The following is a 10,987-nucleotide window of genomic DNA, read 5'->3' as shown; positions in this document are numbered from 1 at the left end:
CTCTTGTATTTGCTCTCTTAAATCATTCCTTAGATCTTCTTTTAGTTCATTGAACATTTTGATGATCATGTTTTTGAAATCTTCCCCCTGGAATTGCATCCTTTTCATATCCATGGGGTCCTTTGATGGGAGATTGTGAATTTTGTTGAGAGATATATTTGCCTGCTTCCTCATATTTCAGAGGTCCTGGACTTGCATAGCAATTGAGATGGATTCATTTTCCTCTTTTGTATGTGTGTCATTATGTGTATTTTTCTTTTTTCTATTTTTGGTATATGGTAGGTGTAGAGGGGTGAGACCTTAAGTTCCCATTTGGTTTTCCCTCCATGGGGCCTGATTATTGGTTTGGGTTTTTTTGTTTCCCCAGTTCTAGGCTCAGGTGGGGTTGATCATGTGTGGAGTGAGGTTCACTGTTGCTTGGTTGAGGTGGGAGTATTGCTCAGCAGCAGGACCTCTACTCTGTAATCTTGAAGTGTCTCAATCCACCTTCTAACCCCTCTTGGAGGGGTGGGAGCCATGAGTAGCACTAGTATCAGCCACAGATGTTTAGTTTTGAGATAAATGTCTAGTGTCTACTTTGACATCTATAACAATAATTGTCACCCATATAAAAATGGTGGGGTCCACATTTAACATCAGTACCAGTGATACAAAACTGTGGTCTAGATCAGGCATCAACATCACGTGCCTACCATATCAACCACGATATGAATAATCACAGGGGTACAAAGTCCCTAAGCTATATAATTCTTATTATTTTGTGGGATTACAATTTATTAAGAACAGGGCTGAGGGTGGGTGTTGCAGGCAGTGAAGGTGATGGGACTACATGCTTTGCACCGTCCCTGCCCTTTGCTATCCCACCCACATGGTGCTTCTGTAATGAATTTTTGTTATGTTTGTGTTTCTGACTTCAATGACTTTATCATTTTATTTTATTTTTTTAACAGTTTAGGTTAATTTTACCCACCCCACTGAAAAGCCTTCTCCCTGCTAAGTTCGGTGTTGAGTGACTGCTGAGATCTGCACCCTTTTCTCTAATCCAGCATCTTCCCTCCTCCTAAATAAGTTTTTTATTGTTCCACTGTAAATTCTCTTCTGGATTTTTAGTTGAACTTTCTCTTTGTAGTGTTTTCTGTAGGGATCACAATATTCACTCTTAAGTTGCTGCTGTCTCTTTAGAGTTAGTGTTGTACAGCTTCGTGGAAAATGCAAGAACCTTGTGAAAATATAGCCCTATTTACAGCCCCCATCTTTACGCTATTGTCAACACACATTGTAAATTAATGGTATTAAATTTTTCTTTTGGTACCGGAAATTGAACACAAGGTTGCTTAACCACTGAGCCATGTCCCCAGCCCTTGAAGTATTTTATTTAGAGAAAGGATATCACTCAGTTACTGAGGCTGGTCTTGAACTTGAGATCCTCCTGCCTCAGCCTGCCAAGCCCCTGGGATTACAGGCATTTGCCACCATGCCCACCTAAAATTTTTCTTGAAATTGTCATATGCCTTTAGAGAAGGAAAGCACTTTTTTATTTACACAAATTTATCTCATCCAGTGAGTTCCATTCTTACCATAGCTTTCAACTTCATTCTGATGTCATTTTCTTCCATCTAAAGAACTTCTTTTTGCATTTCCTGTAACAAATTCTTACACTTTTTAATTTTCTAAAAATGTCTGTATCTTTGCCTTTGTTATTTTTTTAAACATTAATTTTTTCGTTTTAGGTGGACACAATACCTTTATTTTATTTTTATTCGGTGCTGAGGATTTAACCCAGTGTTGAGAGCCACAGTCGGAAAGGCCCCTGGCATTTTGCCAGAAGTAATGGTTGAGAGGCGAGCCATTAAGATGTTGCTGGATTGATTCAACTGTATATAGACCCCTGCTGTCTGCCTCGCTACTTTGGAGTTCTCGTGGGATTCCTGGGGAGTTTGCATTGGTTGATGAACTTCCAGTGGAGGGAGTTCTGGTTTGTGAGGGGCCAGTGGGTGGGTGGGTGGCGTTCGGGAGAGTTCCCGGGGAGTGTGCGTGGAGTGCTGTTGGAGTTCAGGCAATAAAGTTTCCTGTTTGAACTTACAAGTGCTTTGTGGTGGCTCGGTGATTTGTGCCCAGCCAGACTGCGGCAACTCAGTGCCTCATACATGCTAGGCAAGCACTCTAGCTCTGAGCCACAACCCCAGCCCTGCCTTCATTATTGAAGGATCATTTTTGCTGGATATAAAAACTGGGTTGCTGCTCTTGAGTTTCTGTTGTTGTTGTTGCTTTGTTTTGTTTTCAGTGCTTTAGAGAAGTTACTCCATTGCTTTCTCTGATCCCTTGTTGGTCATTCATATTATTATTTGAATGTATATGATATATCATTTTCCTCTGGCTGTTGCCAAGATTTACTCCATTGTTGGTTTTCGTACACTAGGTTGTGCCCCACGTTAATTACTCTGAGGTCTATACTCTGCCTCCATGTGATTGGTATCATTTTCTTAGTGTTTTCTAAGATTCTTGGATCTATAACATTCTTTGCCACCATAATTTTCTGGACATTTTTATTCAACGGTTTTTCAAATGTTTTTTTTTCTGCCTCTCTCTCTCTATCCCTCCCATCTTTCTCCTGCTTCCAGAACTAATTACACATATGTTAGATTAGTTAATGTCGTACCACTGGCCACTGAGGCTCTGTTCACGTTTACTTCCCCCACAGTGTTTATTTCTCTCTACTCTTCAAATTGAATTGTTTCTGTTCATCTTTAACTTGATCATTTCCTTCTATGTCTTTAATGTTAAGTCCATCAGAGAATATTTTGTTTCAGAGATTACACTTTTCTTTAAGATTCCCATTTGTTTCTTTCTCAGTTTGAACTTCTTCTTCCTCTTTATTCATTACAACCATATTTTTAAGTCCTCAAATATATATATATATATATATATATATATATATATATATATATATATATATTCAGTAGCTTCTTTAAGGTCTTTGTTACTTAAGTATTTGGTTACTCAGGATCATTCCCTTTTGAATAACTTCCTTGACTACGGGTCACATTTCCCTGTTTCTGTACCTAATTAGTACATGTTGATTTGACAGTAGGCATTGTGAATGGTACGCTATAGGAACTCTGGGATCTTAGGTTCTCCTCAAGATGGCTGCTTCTATTCTAGCAGGCTGTCAACTTGACTGGACTCGAATTGTGAGCTGTCTCTCCTGCAGCGGGCTGTGCAGAAGTCTTGCTCCTCTTCTTCAGTGTGATAGCTGTTGCCTTCAGCCTGGTCCCTTGGAATCTCCACACCTGCGCTTAATTCTGAGAAGCCAAGAATTAGGAGTTTACATGTGCAGATTTTGGTGCTCCTCTCTCTGAGGCTCTCTCTTTCCTGAGACTCTTCATCTGCTCTGGAATCCTAAACTCCATCCTTTGACTCTTGCGTGTGCTCCAGCCCCACCCCCACCCCTCCCCCCGCCCCAATAACACACTGATGGGTGAGGTTTCCCAGGTCAGAAACCCTACACATACAAATCTCTCCTACCACACTTCCCTTCTTTCAAGGTCGATGCTCTTCTGGATTTCTGCCCACTTTTGGTTGATCATTTCTGCCTTCAAATTATTATTTATAATATTTTGTCTATAGTTTATCATTATTATCCATAAAAGGGGCTGGGGTTGTGGCTCAGTGGTAGAGCACTCGCCTGGCATGCATGAGGCGCTGGGTTCGATCCTCAGCACCACATAAATGTAAAATAAAGATATTGTGTCCATCTAAAGCTAAAAACTAAATATTTTTTTTAAAAATTATCCATAAAAGGCTATGTTATAGACTACTCCACCATTACCAGAAGCGTAACTGACTTTAAATGTGAAGGATATTTTTTCAGAGTTCAGGATTCATGTTGGCAATCATTTTCTTTCATTGGAGTTTTCTGCTTAAAACACAGTTGCCCCTGAGAGAATGATACTGCTGATGGTGACCTAAAAGATGGTGAGTGTGGAGACCAAAGAGAAGGTGATGCAGGACAGAAGCAGAAGCCTCCTGTGGAAGAGGGGGAGGCAGAAAGGCTGGAAAGGGAGGTAGGAGGACACCACATTTAAGTAGGCTTTTACAGTTCTTTTTATTTAAAAAATATATTATTGTATTTGTAGATGGACAGAAAGCCTTTATTTTATTTGTTGATTTTCATGTGGTGCTAAGGATCAAACCCAGGGCCTCACATGTGCTAGGCAAGTGCTCTGCCACTGAGCTATAGCCTCAGCCCTCAGTGGGCTTATGTTAAAACCTAGTCTTGCCTAAGGCTGACCTTACGCAGGGTAGATCACCTCCTCTGGATAAGGGAAAGAGGACCTAAAGGTGACTCTTTCTGGACCTTTCTCCAGAAAGAGAAGTTAGATGAATTGGTATTCAAAAATCTCAAAGGAGGTTTGTGGGTGTGATTCAGTGTCAGAGGACTTGGCTCTCATGCTCATGTCAAGCCCAGCACCACAAAAGCAAAATACCTACATAATACAACCAAAAATCTCCAAGGGCACAATACCCAGAAGCCCTTCTGTTCACCAGTTGTCTTGCTTGTGTTGGGTTCTGGCCCTTTGTTTGGAGACTGTCCTAGGCACTGGGAAGATAGAGATGCTAACAGGCATAGTCAGCCAGGAAGCCCACAGTCTTGGGAGGGAGAGGAGCTTTTGCAGCTGCCTGCCCAGGCTCTTGATGACAGGTTTGGGAGGAAAGGTAGAGAAGGTTATGAAAGAATCCACAGGGCTCTGAACAGAGCTCCGAAGGAGGCTGCAGAATTGGGCCACCTGGAGGGTGGACTGCAAAGCTTTCATCCATAATTGCCACGCTTGGATGTGTGGAGCTAGCGTACAGGTATTTTTCTTTGCATTGTGTAGGTAAATATAGTGGCTTGGAGTCTTTAAAACACCATATTAAGATCTATTCTCATTCTTCATGGGCACCCACTTTTGTAGGGCTTTTCTGTAGAAGCTCTGCTCTAAGCTGGGGAGGCCCTGTGGACAGAGAGGGAATGGGGCGGCCCCCACATCGAGACTCCTCTGGGTTCTGTGGGCACCCACCTGCACACTGAATGTGCTACATGAACATGCTCTTCAGAGGAGCCTGGAGGGGGCTCAGCATCCTTGGGAGTTAATCAGAACCTCCAAAGAGAGCTCTCACATCCAGGTTGAGTTGAAAGAAGTTTTCCTTTTGGGGTGTGGAGAGCTGTCAGAACAACAGGGGCAGGAGGGCGGAGGGTAGATGCTATTTGAGGGGCATAGAGGGGGGCCTGACTTGAACCTCGAGTTCCCATGAGAGGCACCGTCTTGACGGAGCAGCCAAAGGAGGGCTGAAAGGTCTTGGCTCCTTGCCATCTTGCTTTCTGATTCTGGTTTTCCTTCTCGCTTGTCCATGACTTTTCCTGGGGTCAGGGAACGTGCATTCAGAAGGGTACAACGGAGGCGGTGTTCCCTTGCCACCACCACGGGCACTTCCACCTGGCATGCCCACGTTGAAAAGGACCTTTTCTGTCTCTGCACCCTGCAGTCTCACAGGGCAGACCTTCCTCCTGAGTATGTTTTTATCAATTACCCAGAAGTGGTGTGGGTCTATCACGCTGCTAGGATAAGGAGGCTCCGGGGTCAACAGTGCTGTGACTTGTGGTGGCTTTAAAGCGGACCCTATGCACAGGCAGACTGTGTTATTGACACTCACCTGCTGCCAGCCTGGTCAGTCCTGTGTTCTGGTGATGCCTTTGTCCCTGGACAGGAACATCTGGGAAGAGTGAGCCCCGGTGGTCCACGCAGTACTATGTGCTGTGTTTTGGTCCCATTGAATTTAGGTGTCATTATCCCCCTCTTGTACATGAGGAGACTGAGCCCCAGCAGTGGTAGATGTCGGGGACATCCTGACATCCAGGTCTTTGTGCAGTTCCTCTGCATGTTATTATGGTATGTTTTAGTCAGCTTTTTCGCTGCTGTGAATAAAAGATCTGACCAGAACAACTTTAGGGAAGAGTTTACTCAAGGGCTCACAGTTTCAGAGGTCTCAGTTCCTGAGAGGCTGGCTGCATTCCTTGGGGTTCCAGTGGAGGCTGACCATCATGGTGGAAGAGTGTGGCCGAGGGAAGCAGCTCACATGTGATCAGAGAGCAGAGAGAGAGACCCCACTGCCGGGTACAAATCTATACCCCAAAGCCCACCTCCTCCAGCCACACCCACCCCTTCAGTTGCCACCCAGTTAATCCCTATCAGGGGATTAATTCACTGATTGGGTTAAGACCCTCACAACCCAATCATTTCTCCTCTGAACCTTCTTGCTTTGTCTCACATGTGAGCTTCTGGGGGACACCTCACATCCAAACCATATGTATGTATGAGCATGAAGACATTTGGAACAGGAAACATGAGCAGGTACTAAAACTTCCCTTGTGAGGTGAACCCCACTTGCTGTCTTTCATTTATGGGTGGCTTTTGCTTCTGTGAATCTGCCGGCCACCGTGGCATCTGTTGGTGACAGCCTGCTTGAAGAGGGTGGAAGGATCCACATAGGGGAGACTAGGCCCCCTCGACCTCCCTCTGTCCCCTACCTGCTCCCGAGCCCTCTGCCCTGTGTGACTTTATCACAGCCACGTCATTCAGCTCAGGGAGAAGCAAGTCTGTAGTGCTCTAGGCTTGTGGGATGGAAATGGGGTGCTCTCCACATACTCGGCCAGGGAGGGCCATGCACACCTGTCACACACCCCTGCACATCACCACTACCTTCCCAATCTCAGCTGTTTTATTTGCCAGAGGTGACTGGACATTTTGCAGATAGCATCATGGTTTCTCCCGAGTTACCCTTTCCCTGTTAGTTGATACATCATGACAGACTCAAACCCCTTCCCTCAGACTGAGATACCCTGTCAGACCCAGTGGATGGTCTCCCAGGGCCTCCCTGAACCCTCAATTCTGACCTGACCCTGGACTTGGCAAGCAGAGCCATTTCAGTGGGAGATTCTGTCCCTTGGATTTCCCTGCTTCTCTGAGCTCCTCTGGAGACACTTAGGACTCTCTCCTTTACTAGGACAGCACCTGCAGGAGCTGGGTCTCATCTGTTGCTGTGCACCTGCCTGTGCTGGGGACACAGTCAACATGAGCCTTCCGGTAGTCTTCTTCACTACCTTGGCCAGGTTAATAAACTATCTACCATGGTGTATGTTCTCATCTCCAGAGTGTGAACCCTCAAAGCCCTCGGGGATCAAATGAGATGATTCAGATAATAGTGTTGCATGCTCAGTAAGTCATTTGCATAAATCAGCTGTCATTGTGGTTAACTCCAAATTTAAGCAGCGGAAGGCTCTTGCACTTTTGCTTTCTAGCTCAGTGGCAACCTTGGCAGATGGTACCCAGGGTCGTAGCTGGTGACTCTTAACCAACCCTCACTGTCTTCACTCTCCTTCCTGCTCCTGGGGTTTCCTTCTCCATCATCTTCTGCTCTGAATGCCCCGACAGCCACCCACTCCTCCAACAAACAGTATCACCGAGCAGCAAGACACTCGGACATCAGGGGGCTGCTGACTGACTCTGACATCTTACAGGAGCTACGGTCTTTGTGTCAGGTCACAACTGTGACCCTTATAATGATGCTGCTGTTTGCACTCTCTGTCACATTGATAATGAACACAGTGAAAACAAGGCTCTTCTTTAAAGCCTAAAAACAGTGGTCAAGGATTTGAAAAAGGACTATTTCTGTCCCACCCTCCTTTTATACATAATGAGAGCATGATCATGAGTCAGATGGTGAGGTTCCAAGAGAGCTTCTGGCAGAGCTGACATGATAACCAGGCGTTTTTATGAAGCCAGATCATATGAAAATTGAGAACCAAAGCTGGTGAAGCTTTGTTCAGCTTTTAAGGAATTGTCTAGGAGGGAGAGCAGACACTTTGACACTGACATTAAAGGAGACATAAATGTTAGCACCAACTCTGGTGCGCAGGCTCGCGCGTCTGTTTCCTTTCCTCTACTGAGTATTTTCTTTGTATTTCTCTCATCATTTTACATTTTGTTCCATGTTCAAGTTGTAGGTGTGAACTGGTTAAGTAGCTGAACCTCTTGTTTTAAGCGTGATGATCCGGTCTTTCCTGGTTAGAAATAGGTGTCCAGATAAATGACGAGTCAGTACTTGGAGGGACAGTGCACTGTCTCAAGGTCAGCCATAGGAGGCAAGCCCAGTAGCTCAGTACTCTGCAGCAGGAATATGGTCTGATAAGTGTTGGTTTGATTTCCATGAAGAGTCAGAGGGTTTTATTATTATTTTTTTTAGGAAGATGCCAAATCCATATAGATGAAACAATGATAATGTCTGGTGTGATTTGCTTCAAAACAATCTCATGAGAGGGGCTGCTGGGGTAAAGAGGAAGCAGGGGTTGGCCCTCTGTTAACTTCATCATCTGTATGCAGCCATGAAAATAACCCTTATCAAGAATTTTTAAGATGATATAAGTAAGGAAATCAGGAAGTCCAACGTCCTAGTGTGTGCACGTACATAAAATATTTGTGTAAAAATAAACATTGGAGGGAGATTAAAACATTAATTGTGGTTACCCTTGGTTGGTGGGATTATGTGTGATCTCCATTCTGTTTTCCAGACTCCTTACAGGAAACGTGAAGAAGAACATAACTTCTCAAAATGGGAGCAAAAACACTTTTTAAAGAAAGGATCTTAGCCTGTATTGTGTAAATGGGTGACGTGTTTGTTTCAGTTATGTTTTCCATTAAACTGCTCAGGTCAGCAATTAGAGACACACTTATGTGGTGACTTATCTCGTGGCTGTGAGCGTGTTTGGGGCCTGCACTGCCCTCTGCCCTGTGCGCGCTCTTTGTAGGGGTGTGTATGGGCAAGGCCATGGGCAAGAGCAATCACCACTCCCTGTATGTTCATGGGTAACTTCTGCTCAATATGTTCCTTTAACACAGATTTCTGTCTGATTTCAGTGAGCTGGACATGATTTCTACGAGGGTCATGGACATCAAGCTCCGGGAGTCTGCAGAAGGCCTCGGGGAGGACAGCACAGGTAAGGCCCTGGCTTCCCCTGGGAAGGGCCCTGGCTTGGTGCTGGGGCAAGGGAAGGAGCCGATTGAAGATGGGGCTGTGTGTGAGAGAGAGCGGCCAGTCCCCCGTGTGCTCAGACATCCTTTGGTCCCCACACTGACTAGGAGCACGTCCACATTATCTGAGGAAACTTGGAGCAGTGTTCCCTTGTGTCTGTGTCAAACATAGGGGCTTTTCATGTCATTTTCCTCTTCCTGGAAGTGAATATGTCCCCATGTTTGACTTAAAAGCAAAAGAAGGGGCCCAAAGGGAATTATTTGTCACCTAAAATTATCTAAAGGTATCTGTAGGAGCCTTTGCAAAGCACGGATGGCCTCATCATCCAGCAAAAATAATCTCATCAAGAGAAAGCTTTTGATCCCTCTCTTGTGATTTTTATTCTCCTCCAGGATGTGTTTATTATGGCCTTTCCTGAGCTAAATTCCAGGCCCATGATTCATCATCTCAGAGCACCTTCCAAGAGTTATTCAATTATGTGATTGGCTCACTGCTATCCACATATTGCTATTTACATCTTGATGGAGTTGTAAAATTGACATTAAGAAACAAAGATCTCCCCACAATGTACCTTTCCCTGGTAACTATCTGTATTCCCCTTATCTCATTAACAAAGGCCTCCAGCTATCTGTCCTTCAAAGTCAAGATACCAGTAGTGATTTTCTTTGATATAGTTAGGGAAGAATGGCTTCCAGTAATAGGAAATCCTATCAGCTAGAGTTTAAACTAATTTTAGTAAGCTCTATCTCATATGTTCTATGATACATAGATACTTCTTATTCTATATTAGAACCATTCTTCTCTGTCACATTTTAATAGATACCAAATAAACCCAAATATAAGGTGAGTTTTTAAGATTATCCCTGAGGAAAAAAAAATGGAGTTTTTAATTTTCTCATATTATGGGGCATTGATTGAATTAGTCCTTATTTTCAATAATAGCATTTGAATAAGTATCATTAATACCATAAGTAACATGTCATTATCCTGAAACTTATCAATAAATGCTAGTATTGAATACTTACAGAGCTCACCATGAAGAATCAATTTTACAAAAGAAGGGGAGAAACTAACTATTCTTTTATTTTCAAGTAGTGATGAACTTGAGGACAGGGTTGTGGTTCAGTGGTAGAGCACTTGCTGAGCATGCATGAGGCACCATATAAAAATAAATAATAAAGGTATTGTGTCCACCTACAACTAAAAAATATTAAAATGATAATAATAATAATAATAATAATAATAATAATGAGCTTAAGGTAGTAAGATCATTCCTTTCCACCCGTAATTTAAAAATATAGGGCTGGGGATATAGCTCAGTTGGTAGAGTGCTTGCCTCACATGCACAAAGCTCTGGGTTCAATCCCCAGCACCACATACACACACACAAAAAAATTTAAAAATATAGATAAGAACATTATTCATGTTGTTTTAAAAAGTAAGAAATAATGAGGCCAGAATTAAAAGAAAAATGGTAACCCAGAAAGATAAATGAGCACTTTTGCTCTCAGAACTTATTAATCAGTCTTGGAAATTTTGAATTTCACTATCCTGCCTACATAGGGTGGGATATAAGAGAGGGGGTCAGAAGACAAAGTGCAGCCCCCATACAAGGTGGACCCTCTAATAGAAGACCATCCTTACAATAAGCTGGGAGCCCAAGGAGCACAAAATCTGTGAACCATGGTTAAACCAATCCTTTTGTGGATTTGCAGCTTGAGTTTGCATCACTCTGCTTTTGAACTTGGTTAATGGTACTCCTAGACCAGGAAGAAACCCGGGTGCTTTGCAGAAGCAATCTTCTGTAAAGGAAAGTGTCTTCTGTCTAGGCTTCAAATTGTAACAGAACATAATACTTTCAGTACTAGGACAAGCATATAGTTAGTGATGACCAGGTGTATAGGCAACAGGGCACCAT

At 43.5% G+C, this 10,987-nt stretch overlaps 1 protein-coding gene across 1 annotated transcript in view; it reads left to right on the top strand.

Annotated features, from left to right (window-relative positions):
* Window positions 1-8,958: 8,958 nt before the first annotated feature.
* The window catches only part of CRACDL (CRACD like), a 50,719-nt gene continuing 48,690 nt past the window's right edge, over window positions 8,959-10,987 (top strand). Inside the window, exon 1 of the mRNA XM_081264565.1 lies at window positions 8,959-9,034. Coding sequence (XP_081120691.1) covers window positions 8,965-9,034 — 70 coding nt within the window. The 5' untranslated portion in view covers window positions 8,959-8,964. The remainder of the gene's footprint in view (window positions 9,035-10,987) is intronic.

The sequence above is a fragment of the Spermophilus citellus genome (assembly GCF_964194105.1).
Source record: "Spermophilus citellus genome assembly, chromosome: 13".
Lineage (NCBI taxonomy): Eukaryota > Metazoa > Chordata > Mammalia > Rodentia > Sciuridae > Spermophilus > Spermophilus citellus.
The sequence above is the reverse complement of the archived record's forward strand: the minus strand, read 5'-3'. Positions and strand labels throughout refer to the sequence as shown.